Raw genomic sequence first — 20,988 nt, 5'->3', positions numbered from 1 at the left:
CGTTTTAGACTGTATCTGGTTAGCAGATCTGTTTTCTGATCCAGCGTGCAGCCATGACTGGTTCTGAATGTGAAAGAAGCTGAACCAGCACCGCAGAAGGCGGGTCTAGACTGAGCTCTGGATGGACAGAGCTGTGAACGGATCGTATGGGTTTTGTTATTTTTATGTTACTTTTATTTTATTTGGTACAAACATTTACTCGCCATGTGGCAGCTAGCCCTCTGAAATTCACTCGCCAAACGGGAAATTTACTCGCATTTGGCGACTGGCGAGTGTTAATTTCGGACCCTGGTTGCACCTCATTCACCTCTCAGCACTTTAAGAGTATGCCTTATTCAGTAAAACATGTCAGACCAAAAACAACCTCTTATAGGCACAGTTTTTACCTCAGTGGTAAAATCACAAACACTGTAAGGGGGGGAGGGGGGGTTCAATTCTATATAACACATTTGTTAACCTCAATATTGTAATTTTCCTGTGCAGCCCCATTTAGGAGGTTTCTCATCGGCTGGTGTGAAGCTCATTTACACTATAAGTTATACGCGTATCTTAGGGATGTCGCATAAAGAATCTCTTTTCTCTTTACTGTGGACATTTTAACATCAGAGACATGTTTTTTTTTTTCCCTTCATTCATGGTAGTTGAGTACATTGCGAGGAAACGCTTTTCCACGACTGCCAACATGCACTCAGGGAGAAATTAGGTTCACAACATGATCCCTCAGCAGGTAGAACCGCCTTTGGCAACAAATTGAATTAGTCCTGTTCTGAATGACTTCACCACTCTCTCACATCAGTCTGGAGGAAATTAAAAACCACACCTCTTCAGGAAATGTACTTCAGTTCACTGCGGTCTGCAGACTTGAGGTTTCTGCTCAGCCATCTTAAGGTCCCACCACAACTTCACTCAAGGCCACTGTCACCCCCTGATGCTTTTCCTGTTCAGAAGTTTTGTTTCAGATTTTTTTGTTGTCGCTTCGTTTAGGTTAATTGTGCTGCTGACGATCCAGTCCGGACCGTTCTTGACTCTCTAGATTACTTTGGTATACAGCGGCGTTTATGGTCAACCCGATCTCTGCAACATGACCTGTGGGTCCAGACTAGGCTCAAATCATCTCCCCTTCACTTTCATGCTTTAAAGCAGGTTTGAGGAGTCTGTGCTCATATTCTGTGTATGTTTTTTTTTTTTTTTTTTTTACCAAATATGAAGCATTTTCATGGTCAAGCATCACTCACCCAGATAGATACTTGTTCAGCCATTTTCTAACTGTGATGTCATGTATGGTTTTTTTGAAGTTAGTCTAGACGTTTCACAGTTTCTCTAAACGCCGTCACTCACTGCTGAGGGAATTTGCTGGGACATCCACTCCTGAGACGATTGGCAACAGTGTAAAAGGTTTTCTGTTTGTAGGTTTTGTCTCTCAGCAGAACGATTGACATAAATTTATCTGTAAAGTAATTTACTCTCAGAGGTCATTGCTGGCATCTTTCATTCGTTGCACAGGGTTACCACACAGTTGTAATCTCCAGAGCAGCAAACTGCCAAAAGTCCAGATAATTTTTATTTTAATTTTTTTTATAGAGGCGCTTACATGCTGATGATCAGTTAATCGGCAGTGTTTCATCAGCAGCGTCTGGCTGCTACTTTGCTTTTCACCCAGCTAAAGTACAGCACTGGTAGCGGCAGCATCCCTAAGTGGGGATGCTTTTCTTTAGCTGAATCCCTTCCCTTCCACTTCACGGCATTATAATCTTATAAATTAGGTGGAGGTTTCTAGTTGTCGTGTGACAAAATGTCAAACGGTTCAAGCGATACGAACGCCTTTGCAAGGCAAAGTCTAAACTAGCGTTTTTTTTCCTTTCTGTTTGCATACACAAACAGGATCGCCGCCATAATGAAGGTAGCTGGCAAATTCTTTCCTCTCTTATAAAAAAAAAGCTTGTGGCTCAGTCTCTGTTGGGGGAAACAAAAACAAAAGCAACGACAAAATGGCTTGTTTGTTGGTCTGTTTACTCAAATACCCTCCATTAGGAGGGTTTAATGCTAAGCTACTTTGAGTCATTAAGCCGTCGTTGACAAGTGACTGCAGCCGTCTCACCAAACCAAAGCAGCCGTACTTGGACTAAGCTTGTTATCTGATGGGTGGGTGGGTGGGTGGGGGGGATGTTACAGAGGGAATTGGCTGAGTGGGCCTGAATGATCAGTGAGCGAGATGAATGGGAGCAGAGAAAGAACAGCATCTTCTTAAGGCTCCTAAGTGGTGAGACTGCGTTGCATGCGGAGAGAGACTTAAAGCGGCGGAGGCAGGTGCGTCTGCCGCTGTGCGTGCTCTGTTTGTTTTTGGAAGTGAACATTTGTGTGTGTGAGCGAGGGTACCTCCGGGGCAAGACGCATGTTTTTAAACATGTGGGCGAAGGTCTCGCTGGAGACAAGGACCATTTTGTTGTTTGGGGGGGGGGGGGGGGGGGTGAGCTGGCCAGACACGCTGATGGCATTAGCGACCTCCATCATGCCAGCAGCCTGACGGATTGCGTGTGCCACGCAGAGCATGCTCCCTCGCCACGGCAACCTGCTTGCCACCTCACCCACACCCCTCACCACCAACCCCTCGCCTCCCCCCTCCCCCCTCATCCTCTGCTGCCAAGCAGGGCATAGATGGCTAATGCACTCCACCGCACCACTGGGGCCCAGGGGAGGGGCAGACACACACACACACACGCACACACGTGTGTGAATGCGTCTCGGTTTGATGCTGGAGCCGCTCGCTTGCGCTTAGAGTATCATGCACATCTAAAGGGTTTCTCAAGATGCGACAGTCAGTCTCTCGTCTTTATCTTCGTGCCTATACATCGCTTTCACTTCCCTCTCTCTAAACTCTAAAGCCCCGATGCAAACAAACACTAACCTTTGTGTGATACCACCCTGAGGGTATCCATGGCAAGTAACAAAGACATCCTCTGACACAGTGCTCCTAACTGCTAAGCTCAGCCTAGCTGCACGTGCAAAAATAAGCAGTAAATGTTGCAAATATTAAAGGTTGTAGCAGCTGAAAGTGAGAACATTTAGGTTTAACCAGTCCTCTATCCATCCATTTTTGCATACGCTAAAACGGTGTAGAAATCCCTGGTATAGATGGATAATATCGGCTTATAAACGGCCCATTGTGAGGGTGAGGTTTTACACATTTAGAATAGAATAAATAGAATAGAAATGCCATTATTTATATAGACCGTTATTTATATAGACTGAGTAGCGCACTAGATTAGTAATGTGAATTAAAAGCTAATTTAAAGTTAAGTTCTAAAGCAGAGGAGAATGAACTTATCAGAAAGGGGAACATCAATTTCGCATTAATTTATTTATTCATAATACAGCATATTTAGTTGAAAATGCATACATTTTGTGAAATCAAAATCAATTTTCAAGTTGAATAGAGGTAAGACAGCAGCCAATATACGGAACAATGTGAGAAAACTATGCAACATGTATGATTGTACAAGCAAATCCCTCAGAGAAGCTAAATTATGTACAAATGAACATTAGCATCTGAGAGACTGTGAATGATTCTTGATCAGATCAAGAACCCTTGCAACCATTTGCATGTTGCAAACACTTAATGAGTCAGTTGTGAGCAACAGAGGTCATAAAGTCCTAACAGCAGCTGGGATGAAGGACCTACAGAAGTTCTCCTCTGTCACTAAAAGGTCTCTCTAGCTCTGCAACAGCTTCATACATGGGGTGGGAGACATTGTCCATCAGTGAAGGGATTTTCCTTACAGTCCTTCTGTCTCCCACCCCCTGCACTGGGTCCAGGGGGCATCCCAGGGGTTCTGATTCATGGAGGCATCTAAAGCAGATGGTGTGGAGGATTGGTGGGAACCGAGAGAGCATTGCTTTTATTTACAGGAAAGAAAATAAGAATAAGTGGAAATGAAGAAAAACGTCTCTTGACGAGTTTCATGTTTCAGTGTCTATAAATATTCAAGCCTAATGCACCTTCTTTCTTTTAATGCCAACCCCAATCTGATCTAAAGCACACACCCACGGTTTTTTTTTTTCTTCTGACTAACTGTGACGTTGTCTAAACATGTCAACATCTGAGAAATGTAAACAGCTGTATTGAAAAAAAAGAAAAAAAACCCGGCAGTGACTGTTTGCACCCTTTCTGTATTATTTTTTCGCCCACCCTGATTCCATTGTATGTATGGAAACAAGCAAACCGTTTGGCACCTATGTTGTCAAACCACTGTGCAATAGTTTATTGAAAGTGTCACACACAGGTGTAACGGCGACAAAGCCCGCTAGTTTCACCACGGATCAGTCTTTTTGAGGTGGAGGATTTCTCACCCCCTCGTCACTGGAGGTCGAGCGAGGCTTTCTGGAGCCCAGTGGGTCTGACTCTTATCGGTTTGAGCCGCTGGCTCAAGGCGCTGACTCAGCCATGACTAAAAACCATTGCTGCAGAGGCAGAGGAGGACAGAATGGGTCCAGGTTCTGAGTGGTGAAGTCATGTTAGCAGCATCATAGCTAGCGTGGGCTAACGTTCAAAGCAGTAATGCTGAACACCATCAATCAATGCTCCCAATGCTGAGTCTGACTCGCCATGGGGGGCGACGGGTCATATGTGTCTGACTGAGATGCTTTTATACCCTAACGTGAGGCTATGATGATGAAGGCATGTACCATTTGAACCAATAGGAAAATTCAACTGTAATAGCCACCGTTCAACCTTAGGAGGGCAGCACTAAGACGGCTTTGAGACAAACATGGCTGAACTAGTTCATGTGAAAATGTAAAAAAAATCTCACAGTGACAATGAAGTAGCGATCTTAAGTCCAGATTGTACAGTTTATTTTAGGGAGACTTACACTTTAACTGAGTGCTTTATTATTTTTGATTAGATAAAAGGATAAGTAATCAGAAAAAAAGCTAATTTAGTTTAAATTCTATGTTAAGTTGTTCTGATGGGGACGGTTAACTCTTAGATTACATCTCAGTGACCTCCTGCTGCTAGATGTTGTTTAATGAAGACTCATAATCGTAGTTTCTCACAGTAGATCACAGAAAACAAATTGAATTCATTTGTGGTCTAACTGGAAACAAATCCTCTGTGTTGAATTAAAGATAAAAAAATAAAAAAAAGTGTCCAAAACGGTTAGATTCCAAGAGTACCAAATGGTGAAGGGACAAAAATACATGGTTTTAAATCTGATTTGTGTTTGAGTTCTTAAAAAGGTTGTTCTAGGACTAGGTTTTACCCGGTTTAAGCATGACAGACTGACTTCATAGGACGAAAAGAGCCACTCGCGGACGGTTGATATGTGTGTAAAGGTAGAGAGGTATTAGTTGATAGGTGGGTGACTACGCTCAGCTGGACTTCAAGTACATTACTGAGTCTGAAACCTAAAGAGTTTCTTTTTTACTTTACATTGCGCTCAGTGTGTTGTTGGTTGGAAAAAAAATCTAATAAAAATTCAAATTCTTTTTATTCATATTGTGCCAAAGTACAACAAATGCCGTTCTAAGGCACTTTACAGTTTCAATTCAAATTCTGTTTAAATAAATCAAATTTATTCCAAGATTAATTTGCTTTAACACACAGTTAAATTGCATCGGTCCGTTGGCTGTGCAGCAATCCTTCCTGTTTCTGGCTCCATAAAAGCCCGGTCTCCCAGGAAAAACCTCACACTCAGGACCTTTTTGGACCCAAAGGTGTCCCTGCAGCAAAGTAAAAATAAAAATCCTGTTCAAGTCATTTCCTTTTTGATTTTTGCGTTTCGAAGCTTAAATATTTGAATCAAGTCAGGCCTGTTCAGAACCACAACTTTCTTATTCGTTTGAAAAAAATATTCTTCATCCTACCAGGTTGTAGCTGATTTCAGTCTCCCCATAAGGGAAACGTAACCGTTCGAGTTAGCAGATCCCTCTAACTAACCATTTCTTGCAACCCATGAGTACACCTGTAACCCTTCCTGACTGCGTCATGGACAAATGCGCCGGTGTAGCAGAGTTGCATCACTGCTGTAGCAGGGCTACTCAAGAGTCGCTGCTACTGATCAAGTTTTTCCCACGATTGCTCGATAAGCAGTCATGTCATGCATGTCCGTGTCTTTCTCTGTAGGTGCACAAGGAGTTTGTGAGGAACATCGAGAACACTTCAGAGGAGAGCCTAATACAAAAACTGTCCGAGAGCAAAGGAACCGGCACGGAGAGGCCAGGTAAGCCGCTGCGTAGCACTGAAAGTTTCTCCCTGTCTGAGTGTCTGGACAATCCGGTGGAGGGTTAGGCTTTCCGCCTGATCCTGCCTTTTCCTAACGGGAGGGGTGTATAGAGAGGGGCAATTAGACGTTAGAGCAGGCCATCAGAGGCAATCATAGTAATCTGCTGTAAAGGAAGGCCGGCTTAGCATTACAGTAAGCATGTGACACACAGATTAAGCGGGCGCAGCCAACTTTTTGAGGAGGTCAGAGCTCAACAATGACTCTTGTGTAAACCTCGCCGTGCCACGAGAATCAAAGGGAATGCTGGTCCGTTTTATTTGGCTCTGCTCAGTCACTCCTTTTTTTTTGTTGTTCTGTTTAAATAGCTGCTGTAAACCTTTTTCCCGTCGTTCGAGGCGATCCCGTGCCGCTCGCCGTCCCCGGAGAGGATCCCTCGCCTGTCCCCTTTTCCTCGTACCGCATTACGTCAGGTCACCAGCGCAGGGGCTTCACCTCTGCCGTGTTTGGGCGTACACAAACGCTGACCCCCGTGTCCAAACACTTCGTCCGACGAGCGGTGGCCCTCATTTGTTTGGACAGCGGATTTAATTGAGGTTGAAAAAACGGCCTGAAAATTCCTGCCGTATCAAGCTGTTCATTAGGGGCTGCACAGCAGCTCCGGTCCTGTCAGGAGAAATAACCTCCCCGTCCCCTGATGGAATAGCTGAACGGACGGCCATGTTCGGGGCCTTTTCAGAGAGACAGAGAGTGGGGTTGAATAAACTTTCTATTGCGGAAGCATTCCCAAAGTGACACGCTGCGAGGCAGAGTTGGGAGGGAGGGAGTGGGGGGGGGGTCGGGTCGGACTGTTCAACGATATCCAGCTGAGCTGTCAACTGGCAGAGGGCCAGACACGCAAACTCTCCCCGCCCCGCCCTTCCCTCCTGCTCCCTGTGCCATGTGAAGCATATGCAATTTAAAAAAAAAAAAAACATTTTCCACTCATGCGTGACGGCATGCTTCCCTCACAGAAAGAGGAAAGAAAGGAACCATCTTCCCCCCCCCGTATAAACACAGTTGTCGGTCTGTTTGGAGATGCTTAAACAGTTCCCAGGGTCGGTCCGGGTCGGGGGCGATATTCACGTGTGCTCCTCGGACGTCGCGTTCAGCATGCGCGCATAAATGTTGTCTGACGTGGGACGGAGAGAGAGTTCCTTCTCCGGGTCCTGGCGTAGATTTTCCGGTCACTCTCGCGCTCCTGGTATCCCCTTTGACAGCTTTTTGTCAAGACGTATGATGTCACCAGTTGAGGAGACGGCAAAAATATTTTTTTCTACCCGGTGCTTTTGGGTCCACGATGTCATCCGCATTTCAGGTGGGAGGAAAAGCTCTTAGCTGTGCACTGCGGAAATCTGGCCTTCATGAGAGGGTAGCAAAAATAAAAAAAATAAAAGGTTTCTGATGAAAGAAACCAGAAAAAAGTCTAGTTTTTTTTTTTTTTTTTTTTTTTGCTTGCATGCAGTGTGACAGAAAACCATCAATGCACATCACTCTGAACACAACGCTTACATGGCGGTGGCTGCATCATGCTCTGGGGGAATTGGCAAACATGTGAAGGACGGTCTTCTGATGTATTTATTTATTTATTTATTTATTTTTTACCACAGTCAACTTTTTGGCCTACGTGCAAAACGTGTGGCCAAAAACGTGACTACATCATCCCTATGGTGGGAGACGTGGTGGTGGCAGCGTCATGCTGTGGGGAGGCTTTATTTTCTTAGCTGAGACAGAGAAGCTAACGGTGGCTCTGAACCTGCAGCCTGAGCTACAGCGGGATTATTTAGACCAGATTTCATGGATACCTTTGTTTCACTAACACCAAAGCCAGACGATCTCATAAAGGTTAAAGGGAAAACGAAGTATATTTAACCCCAGTAGGGCTGCATCACTAACTGAGCCTGCGTGGAGGCGGAGCTGTTGAATGACGCTGCTTCGTTCGGGCTAAGACTGTCGTTCGGGCTGCCGCTGCGTGTTTGCCCGCGGTGAGGAGGGCCCCGACGTTGCACAGCGGAGTAGATCGCTCGTCGTCGGCGCACTTTATCCACTCCACTTGGCGTGACGCGAGCCTCTCGTGACTCGCTGCTCTCCCCGCGCTTCACTCAGCCCCGCGCACGCCAGACAATGCGTCAATTCTGCTCGCTACCGGCGTCCTCTGGGGGAGAGCGCATCAGCCCTCTGCCGCCGTGTGCATTTTGAGTTAAAATATCATTAGCTTTGTTGTTTTCAGGTCAAGGCATATTAGTGTATCAGAAAGACCGCCAGAGGGTCCTGCCCCATCTTTCTGTCTCTCTAGCTCTCCCTGTGTCACCCCCCCCCCTCTTTCTGTTTATCCTCTCAGTTCTAAAGCGTGCTGCGTTTTCGGATCTGTCTGGTTCGATGGCAGATGACGACCGCTCCCGTCCGTATGCACAGACGGACGGGAGCGGTCCTCTGGTTTCGCCTGACTGACACATATCCACATCGCCTGTCCCGCCTCCAGTTTTCTGCCACTGTGTGAGCCTTTTGTGCCGCGGCCCTTTTGAAGAGCCTCAGTAAATCTGTCTGAAATGACACATGAAGCGTGACGACGGAGGAGCGGCACCTCAAGGGCGACCTTGCATTATTGATGAGCGACAAATCAAGTGTAAACCTAGTTGTTTTTGCCGGTTTTCTTGTCCACCGATTGATGTTTTTTTTGCTAAAATAAACTCATGGCTGGTTGTACTCCGTGTGAGGTCGTCGTTATCTGCTAAAAGGCAGATTAAGACATGTCTGCGCATTTGGTTATCCACAGCGCGTAACGGAAGCAGTCGTACTCCTGGAACCTTTTTCTCACACTACAGCAACACACTAATGTATTTCATTGGGTTTGCACATTGTGACGTGCAAGGCAAACGCCATTTTCAAATTTTCTCATTTTTAATAATATTAAAAAGTTGGGTGTTCACAAGTATTCAGCTCCTAGTTAGTCGCCACTTCAGTGAGTCCTTGGCCATAAGTCACTTCCACTTTATTTTCCAAAATAGCTCAGCCTTTGTCAGATTAATTGGAGACATTTACAAGTTTGGTTTCTCAATATTTAATTTAAATGTAGGTCTAGACTTTGACTAGGCCATTTTAAAATGTCGGGAAGCTGTAAGTGAAACCCTCCCATGTTAGGTCTGTCTGTATGATCAACTTTCCATCCCAGACTCAAGTCTTTTGCACCCATTGACAAGTTTTCTTCTGGGATATTATTTCACGCCAGCCATCTTCCTACCAACTCTGGTCAACTTTCCTGTCCATGCCGCTTGAACTTTCTCATATTTGGTCAAATGTTTTGCATGTATTTGTATTCAGCCCCCTTTACTCTTATACACCTAAATAAAATGCAACATAACCAGCCCTCCTTCAGAAGTCACCTAATTAGTGAACGATACAGCTGCAAACTTTCTTAGACATAAGAAGAAAGGACACCAAGAGGCCCATGGTAACTCTGGAGGAGCTGCAGAGATCCACAGCATGAACAGCTAATAGCTGTGTACTTATTAAACCTGGACTTTGAAGAATATTTTAAAGGACAAAGTCACGGCTGAAATAAAGCGATGAAATAAAACGATGTTTGAAAGTTTTTCCCAAGCCGTGTAGAGCAGCAACCCTCAAACTGTGAAGGGCACAAATAAAGGTGAAAGGGGGCCTTTCTTAAGCCAAAGGAGCTGATCTATCCATGCACCTTTAAACGCTTTGTTTGCCTTTATGTCTCATGATAATAGGGTTACTAGCTTTGTGTGACCCACGTGGGGCCAGTTCAGTTCCAGCTTAGCGTTGGTTTGCCTCGAGTATACCAAAGCCTCTGCCGACATTTCAAATTCATTTTTCTAGTGGCGTCCACCTCAGGTGGTACTGTTGGTCGGGGGATGGGGGGTGGGGGGTGGGGTTGTTATCTCTCGGAGGAAAACTATCTGGATTTGTGTCATGCTTTGTGTCACCAGGAGACACAGTCACATCTCTGCGAGGGCCACCAGACGCACAGTTGACTTTTGCTATTGACCCTGTCTGCCCTGTGGGAGCAGCCCAGCTCTGCTTGTGTACACATTCTGTATGGCACGCCAGGCTTCATGTTGTGTGTTAGCGCTGTGTGTGTGTGTGTGTGTGTGTGTGTGTGTGTGTGTGTGTGGTTATTGCGTGATGCACTTTCATAGCCGTCACTGTAGTGGAGCGTTGACCCTTCCTGTGCCAAATTAAGCGAAATCCCTTTTTTTTTTTTTTTTTTTTTTGTATCTCAATAGGACCCATCGAATTTGAGGAATGCAACACAGCCATCGCAACAGAAGGTAGAGCTTCACCCGAATGTTTCAGCATGCAGTTTTGTTGCCACGTTAGCTGCTTAAAATGCAAAGTTGATCAAAAGAATCTCAGACGTGAGGAAGGGCAGATAAAGTTCATCCTATCCTTCTTGAAATGCTATGTTTTGTCTTAAGGTGCCAAACCCAGAAAGAGGAAAACGTTCGGTATTCCCGGCCGCAGGAAAGACAAGGACACAGACTCTACGTGAGTTTGGGCTTCAGTTCACAGCACAATTCATGCAGTTTTATTTTTTATTTTTTTATTTTTTTACCTCTTTGTATGTCAACGTGGCTGTTTTGTCTTTCAGTGAGTCGACAGAAGTCGAACCTGCTGTGAGTATAGAGTTTATTAAAACAGACATTAGCTGCATGCTGGATCTTCAGGAGTTTCCTTTGGATCTGTTTCATGTCGGCGCGGTCTGTTATTTTGATGTCAAACTGCAGGAGGTGGACCAGCCCATTGTTCTTTTTCCTCTCCTATGTGTTACTCTCCACTCCCTCCTTATTTCCCCCTCTCGGTTCTCTGCTGTTTGTTTAGTACATTCGTTCATTCATGTCTCTCTCTTTCTGTGCACGCAGAACACTGCCAACGGTGCTCCTCCGGGATACTTTGGCTCCATAGACATCCAGAACGCTGTAAGCAAGCTGATAACCCGACACATGCAAACACAATAACCGCGTACATTTGTACGCCGATGACGTTTTGAAGTGCATTTCTAAAAATGGAAATTTTATCTCAGCAAATACAAAAACAAAAAAACTAAAATCTTTGGATTGTGTTTTGAGATATTTTTTGTAGTTGTATCAAAGTTATTAAAATTCTCTCCATTTGATGTTTATATATTTAGCTTACTTACGTTTCAGTTGCGTTTTCTACAGACGAATCACTGCATTTGTTTCCAGAGCTCCCGCTGTAATTGTCTTGAAATAATTCATAAATAATTCTTTTATTACGTAATTCTCTAAACGTTTAAGGTTTTTGTTTTTAATTGTTTTGCGCAGTTGTGTGTACAAAGAAAAAAAAAATCTTGATCATAAAGTTTTAACGATTCTTCCACATTTGAAGACTTGGAAGATGAAAAAGATGTCTCTCACAATCCTAAATGCAGACAGACAAGTTTTTTTCTTCTAACATTGTTTAGGAACAGGTTTAGTTTTAATAAAACATTGCGATCTGTGGTTTTAAAATTATTTAAAATTTCAGACATGGCCTAAGTAATTTCACTCCTCCAAGTTCACAGGAATGTTGAGGACTTTTTTTTAGCCAATATTGGTTTAAATCTGTTACTTTGAACTCTGTATGCAGCGCTAAATGTGTATGATTTAATAGTTTCACTCTAGTGAAACATTTTTAGTGACAAGGTTTACCTACAAGTAAATTGTCAACATTTTCTGACGCTATTGAAAAGTTTGTTCTGGAAACATGTTGGATTAGCAGGAGATTTAATAAGGGAAAACTGACTTTTCATTTGAAATTTATAGTGTAGTTTTACGGTTGTAGTCGAAACCATTTGTCCAATAAAATATACTAAATAAAAGCTGTTTATGCTATGCAAAAAAATGAAACAAAAAATATTTTAAACATAATTAGCAAATTTAAACCATTCTGTATTAGTTTTCTCTTGTGTTCTCCACCTAATTTGTTAGATTGCAGAGACTGTAACAAAAATAAAATTTTATGATTTAACACTTGAGACACAATTTTTTGAGCTGGTGCAAAATTTTAGTTACAAGGATCAATTAAAGAAAAAAAATTAAATTCTGTAACTCATAAATAGGTTGTATAAGCAAGATGTTGCATGAGCAAGATGATCTCTTATTTTGAAAGAACACGTGTAAAGGTATGTTTAACCGTTAATTTACTAAAAGAAGCAAAAAAGCTTTTCTTGATGTCCAAAATTGTAAAATGTTACAGATATAGTCCAGCTAATCCCATCTTCTCTGTATTAGTTTGTCACAAAATCGATTTCCATTTGTTGCACAACTGCAGATACTCTTTACCAAACTAAATCCCTATTATATAATAATAATAATAATAATAATAATAATAATAATAATAATAATAATAATAATAATAATAATAATAATAATAATAATAATAATATGAGCTAATGATTCACTTTTCCAGAGTTAAAGATTTTGTTTCAAGGATTACTTTAATAAGATAAATGGTCCTATAGAAATCCTAATAACTGATAGATCAAAAAGTTTTCTTATATAAAATTCTGCATGAGTAGCAAGAAAAAAAAGAGCTTTTGCTTTCACATTTAATTTAAATGTTTAAGGTTTAAAGTTTCTGTGAATAAATGAGCAAAATACAAGCCGTAAGGTTTTAGAACAGTATTTGTCAATCAAATTATATATTAGGATTGTAACAAATTGACATATCACTTCTTATAATCTTGTAACCAAAACTTCCAGTCCTTTTTAGTATTTGAAGTTTTGGTTACAAGACTTCATTTGAGAAAAAAGTTTGGCCAAAATGTAAAAACAATTCCTCGTTTAGACAAAGCTCAAAAGGTTTTGGGTTTATTGTGTGAATTCTGAGGTAGAAATAAAAGCTGTGGAGACATTTAGAAAAAAAACTAATACATTTTCTGAGATTATTGAGGATAATCTTATTTGATTATTAAAGCAACTTTTTTTTAATCAAAGATTTTTGGTTCTTGTGTTGTTGTTTTTTTGTAGAATGTTCCCCGGGTCGACGCCGAGGGCTTCTGCATCAGACCGGAAGTGAACGAAAACGATATCCTTTCTCCTGCCTCTGGCTGCGGCTCACGCTGCTGCGGGGTTAGACCCTGAGCGTCTGCTCTGCTCCCTCAGTTGTCCTTAACGCGTCTCCCCACATCCCAAAGACAATTCCTTCTATTCGTCCAGCGATTCCGAGGACGAGGACGAGCCCAGGAAGTTCCACGTGCAGATCAAGCCCGTTCAGCCCAACAACGGCACGCATCAGAACCGAGCGAGCATCGACGAGCTCAAAGCCTCCATCGGAAACATCATCCTGTCGCCTTCGACCTCGGTACGCTTTGAAAAACGTGCTCAAGCAACCCTGAACGCCGTCTGAAAGCAACCTGTTGCTGCTGCCGCTCCAGCAGAAGTCCACTCTGCCTGTGTAACACTAGAGGGCATTAGGGGAACACCTAAAGTCTGCAGGAGAGCACCGGATAGCGTTTAGACTCAGCTGTGCACTTTTTGTAATGCGTGTTGTTTAGATTAGAAGTGATATGGCATATATGTAATTTAGTTAATAAGCCACGTTGGCTTCCAAGTAACCTGTTCACACTTATTCCATGTTTAGGTTCTACTCTGAGTTCAGCTTAATGTGAATAAACTCATATTTATGTCTTTACTCCTGCAGACTTGGGGATCAGTTTCACTCCTGATATTGTTGGCCTTCACCCCAAGCTTCACTCAGCTTTGCTTTTATGCACTTTGTTCTGCCCACGGCTTCACTCCGCCAGCCCATCATTCAGCTCCTGCCCGTCGTCTTCTTTCCCTCAATCTCTGAATCGCTCTCCGCGGCTCTGCGAAAATAGCTGCAGTCATTAAAATTTAAAGCCACTACTGCTTGTGTGCAAACAGTGCGTCGCATGTGTTTGTCTGAGCTGTTGTTGTGGAGCAGCTAACCGAGCGCGCTCGGTGTTCACGAAGTCCGTGTGGGTTTTACCATCCGCGCTCGCCGGCCGATGACCGCACGGAGGTCGCGGCATCCTCGTCTGCTCCTCCTCACTGCTCGAAGTTGTATCGGGTTTTCGTCACGTCTCTTTGTTTGCTTTGCGCCTTTTAGTTTTTGTGTACACCCACTTGCTTCAGACAGGAATCTGCCGGGGTTTGGCTGAAAACTTAACGAGGATCGGTTCTTTGATTTCCGTCAGAGATGATACGATTTCCAGCTTTTTTTTGAGGCCCGGGATGCTGATTTAAACCAATTCTGATTTTATTTATGCATTCTGTTTGTCCTAAGGACTAAAAAAAAAAAAAGATATGCTCTCCAGGTTCTTTTATTTATACATAATTATTCAAACACATGTCCCAAAATGTTTATCCAACGTTTATTAAACATGAGGAAAGTGTTTGAGAGTTGTTTGATGCATTTAAAGACCAGAAATGGTTCATAACCTTTCTTTGATTGTGAATAAACAGAAAAAAAGCTCATCTAAAGCCCACACTGTTGGCTGGTGCGTGTGTAGACTAAAAAGTGTAGCAGTTTGTTGTTTTTGATGCTACGTAACACAAAGGAAAAAAGTATTCAACCTGCGGATCACCAATCAGAGCCAAACTAGAGAGAAATTGGCCAATTTTCATTTCTTTTGAGGAACATTTGTTTTTCTTTATCAACATTATCTTAGGTAATTAAAAAAAAGTAAACTAATACTTCTGAATACCGTTCTTTCTGCCAGTTCCTGTTTACATTCGCCTGTTCTTTTCTGCTTTAGATCCGCAGAGACATTTTGAATTAAAGTAAAAACTTTCATCCAAGGTGATGCATCTGGAGTGAATTATTGAGCGCTATGCTCCTTTTTTGTTTCTTTTTTTGCGCACCCCCCCCCCCCCCCCATTTTTCTGTCTTTTTCATTCCTTCTCCCGTTTGCTTCTCCCTCCGTGCCGTTCCCTTTATTGAACCGGCGATGGAAGTCGTGTGAGCGGGCGTAAGCGTGTGTGTGTGGCCAGAGAGAGCTGTAATTGAACCCATTTGCCGCTTAGCGCCTGTGGGACTAAGCCCCTGCCTCGCAGCTCTACGGTGGTTAAACGTTTTGCTGTGTTCCTTAAACCCATTTTGTTTCTTTTTCTCCCCTCCTCCCCCTGACAGCTTCTCTAACCTTTCTTCTTGTAAGAAACGGGCTTTTTATTGAAACTGAAGTTGCTCTTGGTTTCGGGCCGGCCCCAGAGTGTACCTTGCGTATCTTGTGTTTCGCAGCAGGACGTGGCAGATTTATGTCCGGGGATGGGGGGGGCCCTGTGAAGGAAGCTGGTGAAGTGTCAGGGCCACACTCTCCGTTGTCCCCGACTGATCGTTGTCTCCGCTTAAATACACTGTTTTGAGCTGCCGGATTCTTCACCCTAGGTTTAATGTCTGGTATGTGGGAGTCCAGAGTAGTCCCGTGATTTACTGTCTTTAACCCTGACGTGGAAACTTCTCGCTGCCACTGGGGGGGGGGGGGGGGGGCTTTTTCAGCACCTACACATATTCTATAAGCATTTTACCTTGATATATCATTTTCAAGCTTGATAAGTATTCCAAGGGCAAAATATTTGACATTAAGGACGTTTGAAGGGTTTTAGCTTCAACAAGTGGTTCCTGAGAGAAGAACCGCTGACCCTTAAAATATCACATTCCAGCGTTCTGAAAAAGCAAATAGTGTCCTGTGTGGGAAGTGATCACTTCTCGCTCAGAGGTTTCGTCTCTTTTCAAAAACAGGTTGTAAAGCTCCCGCTTGCACGGTGCTTTGCAAAAGTCTTCACAGCCCTTTAACGTTTCTGCATGCCGTCATGTGGCAGCCATAAACGTCTGTATACTTTTTGGGCTACACCAACGGAAAATATAGCACACATTTGTGGAATGGAAGGTACATTCTTGTCCCTTTTTTTTTTTCTGAAATACAAAGCAAGCACTTTGAAGAAGGTGCTCTGGTGAGATGACAGAAAATTAAGCTTTTTGGGGGCAGCGTCATGCTGTGGGAATGCGTTTCTTCAGCAGGAACAGAAAAGGTGGACGGAGGTAAATTGTCAGGTTTAAATACCTAAAACATCATACAACACAGGGAAAGAAAGGCACGAAGACAATTAGTTTGGTTTGGCTCGCGAGGAGAGTAGGAAGAGACCGTACAGTTACAATCTCCAACCCACTCTCCCGGTCTCAGCGTTCTCCTAGGTTTTATTAAGTTTGGGGCGTTTCCCTAGTTACAGTACTGAGGCTGTACTGAAGGGTGGGGGAACAGATAGTTACAGCCTCAGTTGCCAACAAAGATACACAGCTGAGCAATCACGTCCAATCAGCACATAATCTTGTAGCTGAGCCTTCTTGTTTCAGGATGGGAAGAAACAGAGTGTCTTCTGTTTCTTCATACAGACATGATTAAGCTGTCATGTGAGTAATATGATTATATCAGAAGCTTACATTACTACATCATAACAAGATAAATCGGTTAAAAAAGTATAAACATTAATCCCAACATAAATGCAGGGCGATCCGTTAGAGGCTGTAAAGACGTGGGACTGTGGAGGAGTACGACCCCGAACATACAGCCACAACGGATTGGTGAAGCCTGTTAGAATGTCCCGGTTAAAGTCCAGACCTAAATTTAATTGACAATCTGTGGCATGACGTGAAAATTTGTGAGCAAAGACCGTATCCATCCATTCTGAGGGGGGTTGAGTTGTTTGCTTAAGAAAAACATCTTCATAGCCATGCAGAGCTGCTAGAGACTCACCAAACCGCTGAAACTGCAGTGAGACGCATATTGACACACGGGGGCTGCTTTTCTATGCACAGCAAAGTTTTCAAATTCAAGGGGAATGAATACTTTTTGGAAGCCACTCTGTGTTTAGATGTTGATTTTTTTCTCCTTCTTTTTTCCCAGGGACAGATGCGGAGGAACCAGTCCAGTAAGTAGCTCTTTCCACTCTAACCTTCTTCAGTCTTTGTGTTGCTGGATTGACTCTGACCACATTTTTGTTGATCCAAGTTGTCCTTAAAGAAGTTTTCTTAAAAAAAAAAAAAAAACTGCAGAAACCAAGCCAACGCCAACATTTCCCAAGAAAAAGTCAATAACCGCTCTTTTCTTTTTCTATAAATGTCATGCATGAGGGATGTTTTTCCCCTGCTGGTACAGAGAAGATCAGCTGTTAAATCAGCCGGATGTTCTGGCTAGTCAGAACTTATCTTTTGGCTTTTGCAAAATGACACAGTATATAATGTTTTGGTGAGTAAGAAAAAAAGAAGAAATTATTGTTAGTGGTGTGTTTAAAGCAACAGTATGAGACACATCTGCGTCGCATGGCAGTGCAGGATCAGCATTGCTGTGTGAGCATGCTCAGTGGTTTGATGGCAGTGCGCTTTACATGAAGTGAAGCAGATTACCTAAACTTATTCTTGACCATTTTTTTTAACTTTATTTAATAGTAAAACTCCAACGGTTCTTATTTTTCTTGACCAGTGTACAGGAGTTCTCTGTGACGGGCCTTGTTTAGATGACAGGCTTTTGGAGCCACAGGTTTACTCTGAGTTGCTGGTCAGTGACGTGCAAGCTGTGTGTGCACACAATTAAAAAAGATTAGCAACGTCAGAAGCAGCCAAATATTTGGAATACGGAAAGAATATTTTCCACAAAAAAAAAGAAAGAAAGAAGAGAAAACAAAAGAAAACATGTGCCGTGTCTTGTAATGGGTACCACAGGACAAGGCAGCGGGATTGTTTTGTTTGACCCGTAAAATCCCTGACATCTGCACCGCAAAGCTCTGTGTGACAAGTTCAAAGCCAGATCTGAATTCCAACCAGACTAAAAACAAAATATTAGGACATGGTGGATTATTGACTTTGGTTTGGATTAATAGAAAAAATATGCATATGTATTTAATGACCTCTAGTTTATGTGTTTTGTGCATTTGAACCAGGTGTGTAGCATTAAAATAACATAATATAAATTTAAATAGATGTTTTTCTGTGTTTTTAGCTCCTGCACGCTCTCGGGTCATATTTAAATGTTTCTTTGTCTTCAATAATACATTTTGGCACAGGTGTAAAACAAACAAAAAAGAATAATATTAGAAATAAAAATAGTGATATTTATTCTGTAGTTAAAATGGCTTGTAGGCTTAATGAATTTGCACAAGTTAATTGCATTCAAAGATGTGTACTCTGCACACGCTTAGGGTTTACAGGAGTATCTACCTTAAGATCTAAGGCTAAGGGTGAGTATGTTTTAACTACAGTTACTGGCAAGCGTCCCTGCCTCCCTCCTCCACCTCAAATATCTGCCACAACCCTCATCTCTGCCTCTTCAACGGAGCCTTTCACACTGCTTCTGCAGCCAGCCAGCCAGCCAACCCCCCCCTCCCCCTCCTCCCGCTAACATCACTGATATATATATTTATCTCTCACTGCAAACCTCTTGAGTCCTATTTTGACAAATGTACTCACCTGAATGACTTTAAATTTGGGTTCTCCTATATATTCACACCTCCGGTGTTTAGGTACAGTTCCAGTCAGAAGTCTACATCCGCTCATCATGGACATGAATGTGCTATAATTTAGGTCTTTCATTGATGCTTTAAGTTTCTTCTTTTTTTCCAGTGGGGGAATGATTATATGACAAACAGCTTTGATGATTTTTAAAAGCTAATTTATGTAAACTTTATGTTTCCTCTAATCTACATGGGCTCAGAATTATGCATATAGGCTCAGTTGTTTACGTGCACCCCTTTTTAAAAGTGGCATAAATGCCCCTGAGCATTTTTAAGATGAACCACAGGCCTTTTGAGGCATCAGAAAGCTCCCTGCATAATTCTAGCTGGAGATTTGGTAAGGTTCAATAAAACTGGTTGGTTTTCTTTACAATGGCTCGCCTTTCAGTCATAGTCCACATATTGTTCATAATAGATTTTGGCATTTCCGCAATCCAGGGATGAAAAGTAACTAGTTACATTTAGTTGCCTTACTGCAATTGAGTACGATTTGTGTGTACTTTGTACTTTATTCTGTATGCCTGTGCAGATTCAGTGACCCACGCTTTTTTCAGTAGTTTACAAAAGCTGAACTTTTTTTGTACATAAGTGTGATTTAATTTAGGTAGGTAAAAAGAAAGTAAACAAACAAACAAAAAGACACTGGAAGCGACGGCAGTGATCCATCTGTTGGGTTTGAAGTCAGCGTCATCAGATTGAAACAAAAACTGGTTTCACTGTGTGCAGTCACACAGCTTGTCCAGCGCTAAGCAATGTATTATTGTGTGTGGCATAATTGTTCCACCCTGGAAAGAGAACTATTCAAATGCATGATTAAATTTTTGCATGACATTCATGTCCTCGTTGAGCGTGTGCAAACCGCTGATTACAGCCGTACTTCTTCAGGTTGCTTAAATGAATCTTTAAGATGTGTTCTGGTACTTTAAACAGGGATTCAGAATAACAAGGAGGGCTCTTAATTTGTTGTGTAGTTGCCAAATCCCCCGTTTTGAACTGCTTCCACTATTAAAAACCCTGCCGTACTCAGGGCATTAACACCTTTGCATTACTTGGGTGTTATGGGGTTTTAATTTAAAATGCAAAAACGATTTATTTCAAATAATATTTCAAATAGTACAAGCTAAAGGTTTGGAAACACTTGGCTGTCCCTTTTGCGTCAAGTACAGTTCAAACCTTTGACTTGTACAGTGTTTCTCTAACTCTCAGTGGAAGGTGGTGGTATCCTCTTCCTCATCCATGGCCCTGTGCACACCACAACTGTTTTATCGGTTAAAAGCGTGTTGTTGTTTTTTTTCCTGACAACAGAACGATCGGAAAGCAGGTTTGAGAGTGGAACGATTCCAAAAGCACCCCAGTCTCCGTTGTCGCGTACCCAGGAAAAACGTAATCAGCCTGGCACATGAGCTGCACGACTACAATAAGTAGAAATGAATTGCCACGCGCAGCATAACGGGTGCCGGCCAGTTCAGAAACACAGCAGTGGTTCTATTTCATCCCTCCTGACCGCCAGAGGCGGTGCTGAAAGCACTGAATGTTCCCTTCGGGCATGCGCAGTTCGAGTAATTATACCAACAGAGTCACACCTGTGACGCCGGATGACCACTCGGAGGCTATATAGCCTGCTGTCATCCTTGGCTCTGTTCCTTTTTTCTTCTCGCAAGTGGTTCGCTAACTTCCCCGTTGTGTGACGCCCCAACGCGCGGAGTTGCGGTTTTTCCTCCGCCCTCCCAGGGCTGCAACGGGTTGATTGTGGAAGTTCTTTGGAAGGTAAGTAAGCTGTTTGTTGGTGACGGTAGCGTTCGCGCCCCCTCTCCCAGCTCACGGCTTTTCGTTACCCTGTTACCTACAGCTGGGGCTGTTGATTGTGTACGGCTAATGTTGTTAGCCCATTTCGGTTTACCAGTTTATACCTGGTGACGGCAGCGTGTTCGCCCCCTCTCCCAGTGTGACTAATAAGTTAATTTACCGAGGTCTAAAGACGACTAACGTTGTTAGTTATTTGGTTTATCAGTTTATACCGGTGACGGTAGCGTGTTCGCTCCCTCTCCCAGTGCGACCAAAATCATTTACCGAAGTTGTGTACGGCTAATGTTGTAAGCCCATTTCGGTTTACCAGTTTATACCTGGTGACGGCAGCGTGTTCGCCCCCTCTCCCAGTGCGACTAAGTTAATTTACTGAAGTGTAAAAGACGGCTAACGTTGTTAGCGCCTTTGATTTATTGGTTTTATACCTGGTG

General features: G+C 42.9%; 1 protein-coding gene across 6 annotated transcripts in view; it reads left to right on the top strand.

The window, feature by feature from the left end:
• The window catches only part of fcho2 (FCH and mu domain containing endocytic adaptor 2), an 82,224-nt gene that overhangs the window by 34,783 nt on the left and 26,453 nt on the right, over positions 1–20,988 (top strand). For all 6 annotated transcript variants that reach the window (XM_036140411.1, XM_036140413.1, XM_036140410.1 and 3 more), the window contains exons 8-15: positions 6,122–6,218; positions 10,508–10,552; positions 10,700–10,769; positions 10,873–10,897; positions 11,144–11,200; positions 13,253–13,310; positions 13,411–13,586; positions 17,149–17,173. In XM_036140411.1, the coding sequence (XP_035996304.1) occupies positions 6,122–6,218; positions 10,508–10,552; positions 10,700–10,769; positions 10,873–10,897; positions 11,144–11,200; positions 13,253–13,310; positions 13,411–13,586; positions 17,149–17,173 (553 nt within the window). The remainder of the gene's footprint in view (positions 1–6,121; positions 6,219–10,507; positions 10,553–10,699; positions 10,770–10,872; positions 10,898–11,143; positions 11,201–13,252; positions 13,311–13,410; positions 13,587–17,148; positions 17,174–20,988) is intronic.

This window comes from Fundulus heteroclitus, chromosome 8, assembly GCF_011125445.2.
Source record: "Fundulus heteroclitus isolate FHET01 chromosome 8, MU-UCD_Fhet_4.1, whole genome shotgun sequence".
NCBI lineage: Eukaryota > Metazoa > Chordata > Actinopteri > Cyprinodontiformes > Fundulidae > Fundulus > Fundulus heteroclitus.
Note: the sequence above shows the minus strand (reverse complement) of the source record. Positions and strands in the feature narration are given on the sequence as shown.